This window comes from Malus sylvestris, chromosome 7 (genome assembly GCF_916048215.2).
Source record: "Malus sylvestris chromosome 7, drMalSylv7.2, whole genome shotgun sequence".
Classification (NCBI taxonomy): domain Eukaryota; kingdom Viridiplantae; phylum Streptophyta; class Magnoliopsida; order Rosales; family Rosaceae; genus Malus; species Malus sylvestris.
In genome coordinates, this window is record NC_062266.1 from 6937258 (window position 1) to 6955182 (window position 17925).

The 17925-nt window shown below is 38.4% G+C and overlaps 2 protein-coding genes across 9 annotated transcripts in view; one reads left to right on the plus strand and one right to left on the minus strand.

The window, feature by feature from the left end:
- LOC126628289 (uncharacterized) overlaps positions 1–17925 on the minus strand; it is a 99293-nt gene that overhangs the window by 47086 nt on the left and 34282 nt on the right. The window lies entirely within an intron of this gene.
- LOC126628285 (GABA transporter 1-like) lies at positions 540–14031 on the plus strand. Of its 4 annotated transcripts, XM_050297917.1 has the most exons (8): positions 540–732; positions 5294–5428; positions 11986–12216; positions 12359–12456; positions 12640–12829; positions 12915–13045; positions 13161–13394; positions 13572–14031. In XM_050297917.1, the coding sequence occupies exons 2-8, from the start codon at positions 5311–5313 to the stop codon at positions 13950–13952; spliced, it is 1383 nt and encodes a 460-aa protein (XP_050153874.1). In that variant the 5' UTR covers positions 540–732; positions 5294–5310; the 3' UTR covers positions 13953–14031. The 4 variants fall into 4 exon arrangements, with proteins under 4 accessions (XP_050153874.1, XP_050153873.1, XP_050153872.1 ...); XM_050297916.1 differs by lacking the exon at positions 5294–5428 and having other exon boundaries at positions 540–867; XM_050297915.1 differs by lacking the exons at positions 5294–5428; positions 11986–12216; positions 12359–12456; ... (2 more) ...; positions 13161–13394; positions 13572–14031 and adding exons at positions 1453–1683; positions 1817–1914; positions 2181–2370; ... (1 more) ...; positions 2769–3002; positions 3091–3554 and having other exon boundaries at positions 574–867.

Below are 17925 nucleotides of genomic sequence, written 5' to 3' on the forward strand. Positions count from 1 at the left end.
GCTAAGAGAGAGTGTATATATACAAACGATGGTACCATTTATACAATTCAATTAGATTGTAGTATTACGTTATTGTAAAATGGAGTACTTCAAAAAAGTTATCATATGCTCCAAACAAAAAGTATATGCGACAAAATACGTTTGCTGAAGAAGTTTAGGTCCCTCTTGCCATCGATGTCAGTTCATCCTCAACACGGTCACTCATGTGTGGCGAATTTTCAAGTTTAATATGTGGACAATACAAATCAGGTGACATGAAGTACGTGTGGCCGCTGGCCTTTACACATTGGCAGCCTACTCTGATACCATAAAAAATTTGAGATTTCACCATAAAACCAATCGACAATATGGAGAATAACTCAATTACTTATACGCACATGCAAGGTCCCTCCTCCCAACCAATAAGATATTGATTCTCAACATTTACAAGATAGCAAAATGATAGTTTCAAGTGCCATTAACATTTCCTTTTAATTATTGTGGGACCCTAATTAAATCCATTGCCTTCTTTGTCAAATCAGTTTTTCCACTTTAATTTATTTTTCTTTGCTAAAAGACGACAGTGGCTTATAAACAAGTCAAAGTGTTTTTCTTGCTTTGTCTATATCTTCACAAATTAACAAAACCATTTCCTTTTCCAATTTTCTGTGAAGGGGAGGAATATATGGTTGTCAATTATATGAAAGTTCATGTTGCAGCAATATTGTTAATCCAAGGGCAGACCAAAATATTCTGATAGCTAGAGAGCTATGGAGTCAGTTCTTCCCAGATCAAATACTGATTTATCAGCAGAAAATAAGGAAGATGAAGAAGTCAACATTTCAAAGGAGCTTGATGCTGGAGCTTTATTTGTGCTCAAATCCAGAGGTCTTGATTCTCTCTTTGTGTCATATGAAGGAATTAAGATCTGTAGTGATGTTAGACTGTTTATTCTCTCTCTCTCTCTCTCTCTATGGAAGTGAATTGAAATGAAGGAAATGGTTTGACTGCAAACTTATTTATAGACAACGAGAGGGTACCATAAAACAAGACCCTTGTTGAATTGTTGAAACCTTTAAAAGAGGTGCAACCCTTGATCCAAGGGGTGTACCTTATTATACACTCATTATATCTCTTCACATGTGAAGCGACATATATCTCTTCACTAGAACCGAAGCCCCTTTTCCTAGAGTCACGCCTCCTGGCAGATAGGCGTGTCTTTCCATGTGAAAGCCCCATCACATGGATCACTTATTCGTTCATCATAGGCTTCTGTTAGGCAGTCAGCTATGGCAGCACCCAAGTTCGAATAAACTTTTCCCTAGATTGAGTAGTTCATATATCATTTAGTCAAAAAATGAAATTAAAGTGTGTCAAGAATCAAGATCAGTGAGCTCTAGTCTGTTGTTAAATTGAAGAGTTTAATTGATGATGATGATGATGACGACGATGACGACGATGATATGTATGTAGGGTCATGGTTGCATTGTGGATATCACCTGACAACTTCAATTGTAGCCCCTGCCCTTCTAAGTCTTCCCTATGCACTTTCCTTGATGGGTTGGTTTGCTGGGGCTTTATGCCTCACCATTTCAGCTCTTGTAACGTTCTACTCCTACAACCTTCTGTCCTTGGTTTTAGAACACCATGACCAGCTTGGCATGCGCCAGCTTCGATTCCGAGACATGGCCAGAGATATTTTGGGTGAGTACTGTTTATAGCTGCCCTCTTCCCCTTGAGATTCCTCTTAAATGTAAATTGTCCTGTGATTTGAGGCAAAATTATTAACATTGCAAGAAAGAAAAATGATATGAGCATGCATGGTCTAATTTTACAGGACCAGGGTGGGGAAGATACTTTGTTGGTCCAATTCAATTTGGCTTGTGCTATGGTGCAGTTATAGCTTGCATTCTTCTGGGAGGGCAGAGCCTTAAGGTGATAATCAGTTTAATATTTCTGTCGAAATTTCCCCTACCCCGCATTTTTTCAAACTTTTGTTTTGTGAACTTTTACAAGAACACTGAATTATGAACTTAAAATTTATCAAGTTTAATTTTAATTTCTTTGAAGTCTGGAAGTTATGTCAAGCAGCAGTAGCTTGCCAAACAATTGAAGTAGTAGTTTGTTTGCAGATTATTTGGGATGTTTACTGAATTTTAATTTTCTTTTGCTTTTCCCACATATAATTCTTCTTCTATAAGTATATATATTTGCTTTCTAGTTCAAGACCAGAAGCCATGCAACTCTACCAATTTGTTATTATTTTTGGTGTCCTGATGCTGGTGTTGGCACAAATTCCATCCTTCCACTCCTTGAGGCATATCAACCTTGTCTCTCTAATCCTTTGTCTTGCATATAGCATCTGTGCCACAGCTGGTTCCGTATATATCGGTAAGAAATCACAAAATAATTTCTTTACATTATTAGGAATGTATAACTTGTGATCAGTTTAGTTAATTGACTTCCATGCTCATAGGAAATTCGACTAATGCTCCTAGGAAGGACTACTCTTTAAATGGAAGTGGACAGAATCGTGTTTTTGGATCCTTCAACGCTATTTCAATCATCGCAACCACGTATGGAAATGGCATTATTCCAGAAATACAGGTTTTCCAATTGCTTTATTACTTGAGGGAAAAACGGAAAAGAAAAAAAAAAGACAACGGAATCCTATTATTTCAAATTTATTGTTTGCTTTTGATCTTATGCAGTGATAAAAGATAGAGGTCAAACATTGTTCAGCTGAATCAGTAAATTCTCACTTAATGGGGCAATTTATATGTTTGCAGGCAACAATAGCACCTCCAGTTAAAGGAAAAATGCTCAAAGGATTATGCGTATGCTATGCTGTTGTACTTTCGACATTTTTCAGTGTTGGTATCTCGGGTTATTGGGCGTTTGGAAATCAGGCCAAGGGAACAATTCTGCTCAATTTTTTAGTTGATGGAAAGCCTCTGTTGCCAACTTGGGTTCTATTGATGACCAATGTTTTCACCTTCTTGCAAGTATCAGCTGTTAGTGTGGTAAGTCTTCTAATCCGCTTCACAACACCAAGAATGAATCGTAAAGACTACATTCAGTGGATGATACAAAACTTGATCGGTTCTGCAGGTTTACTTACAACCAACAAATGAAGTACTTGAACGCAAGTTTGCGAATGCAAAGGTTGATCAATTCTCTGTTCGCAATGTTGTGCCAAGGTTGGTTTATCGATCTCTGTCTGTGGTCATAGCCACAACTGTTGCAGCTATGTTTCCATTCTTTGGCGACATCAACGCTCTGATTGGAGCATTTGGATGCATTCCTCTGGACTTCATTTTGCCAATGGTGTTCTACAATGTTGTGTTCAAGCCCTCCAAGTACAGCTTACTTTTCTGGGGAAACACAATCATTGCCACAACATTTTCTGCTCTAGGACTGTTGGGTGCAATATCTTCAATCCGACAGATCGTTCTTGATTCTAACACATACAGTTTTTTTGCTAACATATAAACTATAATGTAGGACTGCTTCAAAATCCTGTCGCAAGTTTGTAAACGGCATTTTGAACTGTTTATCTGCTTCTTTTCTTTTTTTTTTTCTCATGTGCATTACTTATTATTTACCGTTGATCAGATGTTTCTCTATGAACATTATGAATCAAAGTTTAATTAGGTTTGAAGAAGGGGGTACTTGAAAATTAATCAACTGACTGCGATCACAGAAGCTAATCTGCAACCTAAGTAGTCAAACTAATTAAGCTAGCTAGCTGGAACAAAGTCTTCCATGGCAATTTTTATTACCTGCAAGTTGGTTGATTAGTTCATGATACATTCCTTATCCTCAGAGCCAGAGGACACGTTGCGGCAAAGTTAATGACCTAGAGTAAAATTGAGATACTCTAACAGGCTGTTCGATAACTATTGTTTTTCAATTTTTATTTTTTAACTGACAACGAAATAGTCATGAGCGAACCAGACAGATTGCCACTTTATTTGGGATAAGATACATGATGGTTCAGTTGTCACAAGGTATGCTCCCTCTTCACACCAACTTACAGATGTATTCACAAAAGCATTGGAAGGAAACTTTCTCAAGGATTATACACAAGTTGGGAGTTCTCAACATCCACTCTTCAACTTGAGGGGGAGTTTTGAGAAGTCAATGATATCATTCCTGATATCTTGGCTTCGTTTGGGAAAAAAATCAACGATACCATTCCGGATATCTTGGCTTAATTTGGTAAACGAATTTGTAATTTGTTTGTAATTGATTTGTAAACCTCGAATGTAGGCTAGATTACTTCTTTGTCAAGAGTTCCTCTTTGTATAACTTTTTTTGTATCAATAGAAGAAAGTTACTTCAGCAAAAGATATTCCCTTCGTTATTTTACACACACACACACACACACACACACACATATATATATATGCTTGTTAGATATACAAGTGAAAAGGTACTATTTCAAATTTTCAGGGACTACGAAAGGCTAAACTACGATATGCTACAAAAACTGAGGAGATTGATGCTTGCAAAAAAATCAGAGTTGTCATGGGAATCATCTGATGATGAATCTGACTTGTCTGCATACATTGACATAGACATATCAGATGGCATTGAACACCTGATGGGCTCCAACTATTTCAAGGAAGAAGTTGGAGATAATCTACATGCAGATTATCCTGGAAGGTCTCTGCAGTCGCAATCCAATATAATTTGACCTAAAAATCTGTTTAGATCAATCACGACTCAATAGTCCTAATGCATTTGTAACTGTATATATAAATAATCATCCATCATCAACATATGTAGTCTTTTCTTTAACAAGATATCTAAAGTGGATACGAGAATTATGTGATAAAAAAATCAGACAATGGCTAAGAGAGAGTGTATATATATTGAACTCGCCATTCATGAAATTCAATTAGACGTGGTTGTTAAATGGAGTCATCACGTCCTCGAAAGTTCAAAACAAAAAAATACATGGGAAAAAATGCATTTGGAAGATAGGAAAATGATTGTTTAAATCTACCTATGATTATTGTGGGATGCTAGTCAAATCCATTGCCTTCTTTGTCAAATCTGAGACTAGAGTGAAGCCGCCTTTGTTGAACTGTAGTCATCAAATAGCTAAACAAATATGTAAGTGTTCAGTTTTTCAACTGTAATATATTTTCTTTGCTAAAAGACGACAGTGACTTATAAACAAGCAAAGTGTTTGTCTTGCTTTATCCAAAGTGTTTATCTTGCTTACCATTTATTTTTCCAAATCGGGGAAAATATTTGGTTGTCAATTATATTAAGATCGTGTTGTCCAAACGCAGACCAAAATAACCTGATAGCTAGAGAGCTATGGAGTCAATTCTTCCCAGTTCAAATACTGATTTATCAGCAGAAAATAAGGAAGATGAAGAAGCCAACATTTCAAAGGAGCTTGATGCTGGAGCTTTATTTGTGCTCAAATCTAGAGGTATTGATTCTCTCTTTGTGTCATATGAAGGAATTAAGATATCTAGTGATCACACAGAAATATGATTCTCTCTCTCTCTCTCTCTCTCTCTCTCTCTCTCTCTCTCTCTCTATGAAAGTGAATTGGAATGAATGAAATGGTTCGACTGCAAACACGTTTATAATTTTATAGACAACGAGAGGGTACCTGACACGCCCCAATCCCAATGTCCGAGAGACATCGGGATGGCCACGTGCTGGCCGACACTCAAGGGTGACGAAAGCCATTTAATAAATGCATACGCCGAGAACATGTGAAACATGCATATAAGTTTTGCGAGTTACTACGCAAAGTAATATGCAAATATAAGTCCTACAAAATACCATAATAATATTCAACTGCCAACAATGAATATAATGATAATGCATGACATGTTTAGAGCATACAACTAATCCAGAGTACAAGTGTAAGGTAAAATAGCAGTGTTCTAAAAAACGCCCTAGGCAGCGCCTAGGCGCTGGGCGGTGGAGTGCCGCCAGGATTAATGCCAAATCGTTCATAAAATCGGGTACGGGTTAGTCGGCCGCCTAGGCGGTATCTAGGCGGCTGTCTAGGCGGCCTCGTCGGAGCCTCGGCGGTTCTCCGTTCTGCTGCGATCTAGCGAGAAGAAAGAGGGCGACTGAAAATCTCGTCAGAGCCGCGTCGATGTTGCTTGATAGTTGGGTTTTTTGGAATTCTTTCGGGTTTTTGGGTTGAAGGTTAGGGGTTTGAAGTAGCTTTTGGAGATGGTGGGAGAGGTCTGATGATGGGAGATATGAGAGAAGAAGAAGCAGCACCAAAAGACAGAGAGGAGGCGATGGAAACAAAGCTGACTGCAAGAAGAGAGAGAGAGAGAGAGAGAGAGTTGTTTACCAAAAAGTAGAGAGAGAGGTGACTACAATAATAGAGAAAACCAAAAAGTAGAGAGTTGACTACAATAATAGAGAAACAAAGCTGATGCAGCAGAAGGCATGAGTAGAAAAAGAAAATAAAGTGTGGGGTGGGTTGGGTTAGGCTGGGCTGGGCCAGCCCATTTATATATGCTTACAATCTTATTAAATTTTAAATGATGGATTGACTACAAATTTATTCAATTGTGGGATGAATGTATTTTGTGTATTCTTCTACTTGTATTTTTGCATTTTATTATTTTTCTATCATCCATACAAGTATAGTTTTTTTTAAGTGTAAATAAGCACTTATTTATAAGATATATAATAAATTTATATAAATCCGCCTAGGCGCCCGCCTAGGCGCTAGGCCCCTGCCCGCAGCCCGACTAGTGCCTAGCGTTTTTTAGAACCTTGTAAAATAGAGAGGTGCTATTACAATATATGCGAAGCAGAGAGGATGATAAGATATCATTAGTAGGGGAATGCCTCGTGGCTCGAATCGTACGCCTAGTTCCTATGTCCTGAGGGGGTGCAAAACAAACATAAGTAGATCAAATTGATATATATATATATAAAATACTGAAACAATTATTCAATAACGTACTAACCCCCAAAGTTTTATGAAAACTCAATAGCATAATATGTAATAGGTTTTCCGAAAAACCCTAGCATGCCATAAAACTTTTCATAAAACATATATAGTATAGTGTGCTAAATAGTGGTATCATAATCGACCCGAAGGCCCCTACATCACCCAACCCGTAGGCCAAATATATATATCTTCATTCGACCCGTAGGCCCCTACATCACCCGATCTGCAGGCCAATATAATATCTCCTTACCCGTAAGCCCCTACATTACCCAACCGAAGCCAATATAAGTATCGTTGCCCGTAGGTAGAACAGTGACCACTAGATGCGCACAAAACATTGAATATAATCTTTCCAAGCATAGGTACGTATATCTCAAAACATCTTCATAGCACATAGTCATCCATCATATATACTACAAAGAAGTGTAAAAACATATTCATAAATAGTATATAGTCATCCATCATATATACTACAAACAACATAATTTCATAAAGTATGGTATTCCAAAATATTCTCAGTAAAGCATGATAATCATAAGGTGTAAATCTAATTTACTCATGAAACGTTTCATAAAACGTAACCATTTAATCATGTTTTTCATGTATGCATTTCTACTATTAAAACATGCAGTTTAGAAAAGGTCCACTCACAGATACTCCGTCGTCGAAGAGCCGTACAAAATAGGTTGGACGAAAACACCGCTAATAATTGCACCTAAGCACATAAAGGATCCAATTAATAAAATTATACTCAAACGATTGAATTTCTTAAAACGGTCGTCATAAACAGATTCAAGACGTCAAAAAACATAAAGGGGGACCTCGGGTACCCCCACGCACCACCCCACACGCCCTCACGCGCCGACGTGGGTCGCCGACGCCACTGTGGATGATGGCGTGTGTACTCCACGTGCCGACATCGGCAGGCACTCATGCGCAGACTCACGTGCGGCTGGGCTTAGGGTTTGGATTGGGTTTGGGCCTAGGCTTGGGCTTGGGTTCCTTGGGCCGAAGGCCTGGGGTCTGAAGGGTTTTGGGTTCAACGGGCCTAGGCTTGATAGGCCGACCCAAAGGTTTAGTGGGTTGGGTTCCAACGAGTTGGAGGCTCGGGTTGGCGCGGCCTGAAGGGCCAGGTTTCAAGGGCCTTGGGCTTGTAAGCCCAACCCTAAAGGATTTGGGTTTGGGTTGCTCAGTGGGCCGAAGCCTTTAGGTCTTGGGCTAAAGGGTGTGGGTCAACCAACCCGTTTCTCATCTGGAACAAAGGTCGGAGCCTCCTGAGCTCCGGTCGACGTTAACATGTAAACCTAGGCTACGATCGACCTATGAAAACGAAGGTAGAGGTGAGAGGAAGAGGTTTGTACCTAAGATTTGTCGTGAAATGGCCAGAGGTGAGAGGGAGAGGTTTGTATCTGTTGTTAAATTGAAGAGTTTAATTGAGGATGATGATGATGATGATGACGACGACGACGGTGATGATATGTATGTAGGCAGGGGCGGATCCACAGTGGGGTCGTCGGGGTCGGACGACCCCTTGGACACCAAGGAAAACAACCTTCAAGCTCCATATGCGACCTCTTGGAGCTGGGGTCGTCGGGGTCGTCGTCAGGAAGAGGAAGAAGAAGACTCGGCAGCGGCAGGAAGAGGAAGAAGAACAGCGCTCGCGCGCTTCTTTTTTTTCAAAACATAAGGGCAAAACGGCGTCGTTTTGGCCCAGGAAATTTTTTTAAATGACCTGGCCAAAACGGCGTCGTTTTGAGCCAGGCCGAACAAAAAAAAAAATTTTAATTCCCACCGTGTCCCCCCCCCATCCCAGCCTTCCTACCCGACTCAAAAGCCCCAATTTGTTTTGTTTTTGTCATCCTCCAACCCTAACTCAATCCCCCAAACCCTCAACTCCTCTCCTCCCTTGCTGCTGCTGCCCCCAAACCCTCAACTCCATCTCCTCCCTTGTTGCTCCTCTGCTAGCGGCTCCAACTCCATCTCCTCCCTTTGTTTATATTGTGAGTATTTATTTTGAATATTTTGTATATGTAGAATATATTTAATTAATTGAAATTCAATTTATATTTATTTTGTGAGTTTTTATTGTGAGTTTTTATTGATGGTTTGTTTATATTGTGAGTTTTTATTGATGGTTTGTTTATATTGATGGTTTGTTTATATTGTAATTTTTTATTTTCATTATTTTGTATATGTAGAATGCAAGATGAGATATTTAATTTAATTGAAATCCAATTCATATTTATTTTGATTATGTTTATGGTTTGTTTATATTGTGAGAATTTATTTTGAATATTTTGTATATGTAGAATATATTTAATTTAATTGAAATTCAATTCATATTTATTTTTATTATATTGATGGTTTGTTTATATTGTGAGTTTTTATTTTCATTATTTTGTATATGTAGAATGCAAGATGAGATATTTAATTTAATTGAAATCCAATTCATATTTATTTTGATTATGTTTATGGTTTGTTTATATTGTGAGTATTTATTTTGAATATTTTGTATATGTAGCAAGCATTATTATGGAACGGTTTTTTAAGAGAAAGTCATCATCGGGTTCGGGTAGTTCGAATAATGTTGATAGTTCAAATACTGTTGGTAGTTCAAGAACTCCAAGTTCAAGACAAAGTCAGTTAGATGATGTTTTGAGTAATCTTCAAGCGGATCCTGGATTAAGAACTCGAATAATAGATTATGACGCTAATATGAGAGATGAGGTCCGAAGATTATTTCTACAAAAAGGACCTTGTCAACCTAGAGGTCATAATTTCCCAATAACTAATATGTCGGGAATTAATCGACACTTCATTCCCCAATGGTTTGATGAGTTTGATTGGTTGGAGTATAGTGTATCTAAAGATGCGGCATTTTGTCTCTATTGCTATCTCTTTAAAACCAATTTTGAACAAGTGGGTAGTGAAGCTTTCACTGGAGATGGATTTAAGAATTGGAAGAAAGGGAGAGAAAGATTTAAGATGCATGTTGGACCGGTTGGGAGTGTTCATAATAAGGCTAGAGAAGCTGCTACAAATTTGATCAATCAAGCTACACATATTGAAACGGCAGTGAGCAAACACTCTGACCAAACTCGTAAGGCTTATCGCACATGCTTGATTGCTTCAATCAAGTGCACTAAGTTTTTATTGCGACAAGGTCTTCCTTTTCGTGGCCATGATGAAAGTGCCACTTCAAGCAATATGGGAAATTACTTGGAGTTATTGCAATTCCTTGCAGATAATAATGATAAAGTTAGAGAAGTTGTGATGGAAAATGCTCCGGGGAATCTCAAATTACTAGCTCCTTCCATTCAAAAAGAAATTGTGAATTCATGTGCCCTTGAAACACTTGATGCTATCATGGATGGTCTAAAAGATAGATTCTTTTCAATATTGGTGGATGAAGCACGTGATGTGTCTGTGAAAGAGCAAATGGCTATGGTGTTGCGTTATGTGGATGACAACGGGCATGTAATTGAAAGATTTGTGGGTATCCAACATGTTACCGACACTACTTCAAGTTCACTAAAGGATGCTATTGACACATTGTTTTCTCGCAACGGTTTGAGCATTTCCAAGCTACGAGGACAAGGTTATGATGGTGCTAGCAATATGAGAGGTGAGTTGAATGGCCTTAAAACAAAGATATTGAGAGAACAACCTTGTGCATATTATGTTCATTGCTTTGCTCATCAACTTCAACTAGCTCTTGTTGCCGTAGCAAAGAATAATATAGACATTGCCTCTTTTTTTGCAACGGCTAATAGTGTGGTTAATCATGTTGGAGCATCTTGTAAGCGGCGTGATTCACTTAGAGGGCAACTTCAAGAAGAGCTTGTGATAGCTTTTGAAAATGATTGTCTTATAACGGGGCGAGGCTTAAATCAAGAAACAAGTCTCAAACGTGCCGGTGACACACGATGGAACTCACACTATGGTACCTTGATTAGCATCATTTCTATGTTTTCATCTGTGGTTCATGTGCTTCAAATGGTTATGGATGATAATCCCAATGACAGTGCAGCTGAAGCAAATAAGTTAATGAGAGTGATACTTACTTTTGAGTTTGTGTTTCACCTTTTCTTGATGAAAGTCATATTGGGACTCACAAATGATTTGTCACAAGCATTGCAAATGAAAGATCAAGAAATTGTGAATGCAATGGCTTTGGTGAAATCATGCAAGGAAAAGCTATATTGGATGAGGAATAATGGGTTCGATGCATTGGTTGATAAAGTATCTTCTTTTTGTGAAAAACATCATATTGATGTTCCTAACATGGAAGAGGCATTTATACTTCCAGGGAGGTCAAGGCGTTATGCTCCAATAAAGACAAATCGTCATCATTATCGTGTGGAGCTCTTTATTTATGTCATTGATGAGCAAATTACGGAGTTAGAGGATCGCTTTAATGAGGTAAATACCGAGTTGCTTATTTGTATAGCATGTTTGAGTCCGAAAGATTCATTTGTAGCTTTTGATAAATCAAAGTTACTTCGTCTTGCTCAATTTTATCCTCAAGACTTTTCGGATGAAGATCGTTTGGCACTTGAAGATCAACTTGAGATTTATATTCATTATGTGTGTTCCAGTAGTGATTTCCCTCAATTGGAAGGGATTGGTGATCTTGCAAAAAAAATGGTGGAGACAAGGATGCATCAAGTATTCAATTATGTATATTTGCTCATTACATTGTCTTTAGTTTTACCAGTTGCAACTGCTTCAGTGGAGAGAGCATTTTCTGTCATGAATATTGTTAAGGATCCACTTAGGAACAAAATGGGAGATCAATGGTTGAGTGATAGCTTGCTTGTTTATATTGAGAGAGATATTTTTGCTTGTATTGAAAATGAAGCTATAATACTTCGTTTTCAAAATATGAAACCTCGTCGTGGACAATTATAGTTTGTAATATTATTTCCATTATGAATTATGAATGAAAGTACTATGATTTCATTTTCAATATGTTTTTCCATCCTAAATTTTTATTTGAACTTTTACACTGCGACCCCTTGGGGTAAGATTCCTGGATCCGCCACTGTATGTAGGGTCATGGTTGCATTGTGGATATCACCTGACAACTACAATTGTAGCTCCTGCACTTTTAAGTCTTCCCTATGCACTTTCCTTGATGGGTTGGTTTGCTGGGGCTTTATGCCTCACCATTTCAGCTCTTGTAACGTTCTACTCCTACAACCTTCTGTCCTTGGTTTTAGAGCACCATGAACAGCTTGGCATGCGCCAGCTCCGATTCCGTGACATGGCCCAAGATATTTTGGGTGAGTACTGTACTGTGTATAGCTGCCCTCTTCCCCTTGAGATTCCTCTTAAATTTAGATTTTCCTGTGATTTGAGGCAAAATTATTATTGACATTGAAAAAAAAGAAATATGATATGAGCATGCATGGTCTAATTTTACAGGACCAGGGTGGGGAAGATACTTTGTTGGTCCAATTCAATTTGGCTTGTGCTATGGTGCAGTTATAGCTTGCATTCTTGTGGGAGGGCAGAGCCTTAAGGTGATCATCAGTCTAATATTTCCGTCAACATTTCCCCTAACCCGCATTCTTTTTGAACTTTTACTAGAACGCTGAATTATAAAACTTAAAAGAATTATCAAGTTTGTTCGCTGATTATTGGGGATGTTTACTGAATTTTAATTGTTCTTCTGTTTTTCCCACATATAATTCTTCTTCTGCAAGTATATATATTTGCTTTCTAGTCCAAGACCAGAAGCCATGCAACTCTACCAATTTGTAATTATATTTGGTGTCGTGATGCTGGTGTTGGCACAAATTCCATCCTTCCACTCCTTGAGGCATATCAACCTTATCTCTCTAATCCTTTGTCTTGCATACAGCATCTGTGCCACAGCTGGTTCCGTATACGTTGGTAAGATATCACGAAACAAATTTCTTTACATTATTATGAATGTGTATTCGTGACTAGTTTAATTAATTAACTTCCATGCTCATAGGAATTTCGGCAAATGCTCCTAGGAAGGACTACTCTTTAAATGGAAGCGGACAGAATCGTGTTTTTGGATCCTTCAACGCTATTTCAATCATCGCTACCTCGTATGGAAATGGCATTATTCCTGAAATACAGGTTTTCCTATTGTTTGCGTTTGATCTTATGCAGTGATAAAAGATAGAGGTCAAACATTAATTGTTCAGCAGAATCAGTAAATTATCACTTAATGGGGTAAGTTATATGTTTGCAGGCAACAATAGCTCCTCCAGTTAAAGGAAAAATGTTCAAAGGACTATGCGTATGCTATGCTGTTGTAATTTCGACATTTTTCAGTGTTGGTATCTCGGGTTATTGGGCGTTCGGAAATCAGGCCGAAGGAACTGTTCTGCTCAATTTTTTAGTTGACGGAAAGCCTTTGTTGCCAACTTGGGTTCTCTTGATGACCAATGTTTTCACCTTCTTGCAAGTATCAGCTGTTAGTGTGGTAAGTCTTCTAATCCGCTTCACAACACCAAGAAATGAATCGTAATGAATACATTCAGTGGATGACACAAAACTTTATTGGTTCTGCAAGTTAATTTACAAGTAACAAATGATGTACTTTGAACGCAAGTTTGTGAACGCAAAGGTTGATCAATTCTCTGTTCGCAATGTTCTGCAGGTTAATTTACAAGTTACAAATGAAGTACTTGAACGCAAGTTTGTGAACGCAAAGGTTGATCAATTCTCTGTTCGCAATGTAGTGCCAAGGTTGGTTTATCGATCTCTGTCCGTGGTCATAGCCACAACTGTTGCAGCTATGTTTCCATTCTTTGGCGACATCAACGCTTTGATTGGAGCATTTGGATGCATTCCTCTGGACTTCGTTTTGCCAACGGTGTTCTACAATGTTGTGTTCAAGCCCTCCAAGTACAGCTTACTTTTCTGGGGAAACACAATCGTTGCCTTAACATTTTCTGCGCTAGGACTGTTGGGTGCAATATCTTCGATCCGACAGATCGTTCTTGATTCTAACACATACAGTTTTTTTGCTAACATATAAATTATAATGTAGGACTGCTTTTAAATCTTGTTGCAAATTTCTAAACGGTGTCTTGAATTGTTTATCTGGTTCTTTTTTATTTTTTCTTGTGATTTAAGCAATTACGCAATGCTTATTTATCGTTGATAAGATGTTTCTCTATGAACAATATGAATCAAAGTTTAATTAGGTAAATATTGTGGTGTGCAGATGTGCAGTAGACAATACCCGTGGTGTGCGGATGTGCCGTATGATAACCTACTAGGTAAATATCAAAAACATAACTCAAAACTTGTATCAAAGCTCGAACCATCTTCATAACCATAATAAATCCATATCCGTAAATCCACCATATTTGTAAATCCGTAATATAAATTATATATGAAAACCATAGAAATTAATATATGCAAATCCAATCATTCATACTCTTTAGTAAGACGTAATTTGAATAAATCATAATTATAAAAATTTGGAAAACATAATATAAAGCATATTCAATGCATGTATTATGAAATGCATGCTAGGTTAATAGTTTATAAAAATATATAGTTAAGAAGGGGTCCACTCACTAGTTTTCCATTGCTCGAAAGCCGCTCGAACTATCGAGAATATGATCACTTCCTACCAATGCGCCTAAACACAATTAGGAACCTTTGATTAAAACTCTATTAAAACATTAGAATTTGGGAAAATGGATGGCCAATTTGGATTCGGCACGTCGTGGAACTTCGGGCTTTTCCTCCACGCGCCGCCGCGCATGGCGGTTTGCCGCCCCGACCTACAAGAAAATCCAACAACTCCAAAAATTCCCAAATTTTACAAGAATGAATATCTCGATGAGAGGAACAACTTTCATACTTGCGGCCAAAGCCAATTTGGCCAGGAAAAGCTCCAATTTCACTAAAACCTGTTGGAACCCTAGATTTGGGTGTGCTTTGATTCGACTCCTCCGGTGCTCCACCGCCTCTATGGTTGGTTGGGGTTTGTTCCTAGGTTCAAGGAGAGTCTAATGGTGGTAGAGATCGAAGGAATTTGCTTCAAAAATTGGCGGATTGCCACCAAGAATGCCACGATGCCACCGGTGCCATTCCCACGAAACCAAGACCAAAACCGTCAGGTTTGAGGTGGAACTTGAAGAAGAAGGGTTGTGGAGTTGATTATAGGTGGTGGCGCGGCGTGATTCGCCGGAAAAATTAGCCTGAATGGCGTTGGAAAACATGGGTGCCGCCGGGTCGGGTACGAGTCAAGGGGAACTCGGCGGGTTCCTCTCCTTTTCCCCCTCTCTCCTTTCTTTCCTTTCTCCCCTCTCCCATTGGTTGATTCTCTCCTCTCTCCTATCTCCTCTCCCGATTGGCCTTCACTTCTACCTCATTTCTCTCCTTTATCTTCCATCTCCATCGCCCATTTTTTCTTTCCTTTAATCTGGGCCACACACGTGGCTTTCCAGATTTTGCTCCAAAAATCTGGAGCCTTCCAGAAAATATTCCATTTACTAAAATGCCCCCGACTTTAAACGTTAATATCTCATTCGTTATAACTCTAAATCACGTTTCGTTTGCGCGTACGTGTTCGTAGCGACGAGTACTACAAGATTACGTCAAGAAAATGAACCTTACGTTGACACGATAAGGCGGTCAACATAAGTCAACGTATTTGCCTCGAAGGGCATTTTCATAAATTCACTTTTTAAAATTATACAAAAAATTATAATTTTTTAGGGACGGGTCATTACAGAATAATTCATGATACATTCCTTATCACTCAGAGCCAGAGGACTTATTGCTGCATGGTTAATGATCTAGACAAAAAATTACACTCTAGACAAAAAATTACACTCTAACATGCCGTTTGATATCTTTTTTTTTTTAAAACTAAAAACGAAATAGTCAAGAGGAACCCTAAAATAACATCGATTGGGACTACAATTTCAGCATCACCATATTTAAAATAAACTAATATAGCTGTTAAAGCATATAATATAATACAATAAATCTTCCGGCCGGGTGCCGTTAGTAGACCGTCTTCTTGCGTGGTCCAAAGCAGTTTTCAACAATATGACTCTTCATTCTTCATTAGCAACTTACATGAAACAAAGTCACCTCAATGTTGTGTTTAAAAACAAAAGTACATTGTCAAGTGAAGAAAAATTTGTACATTTATTAAGATATATTTCTCAATGTTTAAGACATAAAAATATATTTTCTTTTATCTGTCTAAATGTTTTTGGGTTGAATATATTGTGGTAGGGTCATGGTTGCACTGCGCGTACGGCATCCATAGTAGCTCCAGTTATTCTAAGTCTTCCTTTGCGGTGGCCTTGCTAGGCTGGGTTGGGGGACTCATATGCCTCACCCTGGCAGCTTTTTTCCTACAATATGTAACAACCCGTCGATAGTAGTTGGGTACTCTCCATATGTAACAACCCATCTTAAGTTATACATTTTAATTAGTTAAATTACAAAAATACCCCTAACAACAAAGCGTTGACTTTTGTTGACTCTCGTGTCATGACATGTAATAATTATTCTTTTAATTTATTCATGTAGCACTCGTCGATATGAATGCATAGGTGAACGGATTGGAATTCGGAGCTAAAACAAAATTTTTACGAATTTTTGAATGTCAAGGGCATTTAGGTAATTTCACATTAGGAGATTTCTCCATCTTGGACCACTCATAAGGTGACATGTGGCAGGTTCTCCCCCATTTTCTGGGGTGTTCTTCCCTGTCTAGGGAAGCAGATTTTTTCCTGATCTATTGCCAACGAAGCCTAAGGATCAATTGATCCTACCTTTCAAATTGATCATGTGGCCAAGAATGGCCAAGAAGCTTTCAAATTATTTCATGCAAACCAAGGCAATTTTGTTTGCCTTTTACATATCCTTCCTCCGAACAGTACCATAATAAGCCCAAGTTCTCTCCTATTTTGGTGAGAGCTTTTTTCTCTCTGTGAGAGAGTTTTCCTCCAGCGTGTGAGAGTTTTCTTCATTTTTGAAGCTTGGTTCTTCAGTTCTTTCTCACTTTTGTCGCCACCGATCCTAGCTGTGGCTTGGGTTGGTGGCAACCCCAGTCCCTTATCCTTCTTTTTCCTTTGGTCTGTCTCATATGTCCCTTCTGGATAGCTTGTATTTCCGACTTGGATCCCTATGTAGATCTATTTGATCTTCCAGTTTCAACTCCCATTCTTAGTCATGTTCTCGATACCCAGTTCAAATGTGAAATTTCCTTTGGTGAAGTTTCAATTCTGCAAGGGAAGGTGTGCAGAACTTCGGTTCGGGTCTTCGTACCACCACTTTCCGCCGGAACTGTTCTCTTTGGTAGCTAAACTTTGATCTGGAAGCTCATTGGGTGACAATGCTACGACTGGAAGTGTGGAGTTTATCTAGACGACTCAGATTGTGCACAAATTAGGGCAATTTTGGCAACCTTGGGGATGGATGACTAATTTTCATGGGGTTTCGGCAGTTGTTGTGTGTGGATTCCAGTTGGGGATTTTTGGTTTTTTTTTTGGCTTGTTGTGTTAGGGTTTGTTTGGGTCAGGGCTTATGCCTTTTGTTTGGGTCTTTGGAGGAGGGATTTGTGTATATTGTGGACTTTGTGTATATTTTAGTTCTTTGAATGAAAGTTACTTTACCAAAAAAAAAATCAAAGGAAATTTTGATTTTTTGCTTGTAAATTTATTCTTTTTTAGTGATGACGTTCATTTTGCCCAGAACCTTAACGCCGTGAAGTATTCTGTTTTTTTTGTTTTTGGTGTAACTGACTGTGTTGGAGCACATTATTTGAAGAATGAATCAATGACATTCTTATCTGAATAGACATAGCTCTAAGGAAATACACATGTGATATATATTCACTTCAAGAAGTAAAAGATGAACGTTAGGTAGACATTTACATAATCAACGGAGGTAGACATTTACATAACAAGTTATGGTTTACAAAAAACCCCTAGCTTTACATGCCCTAACTCATGCATTCTCTAGTGAGTCCCTAA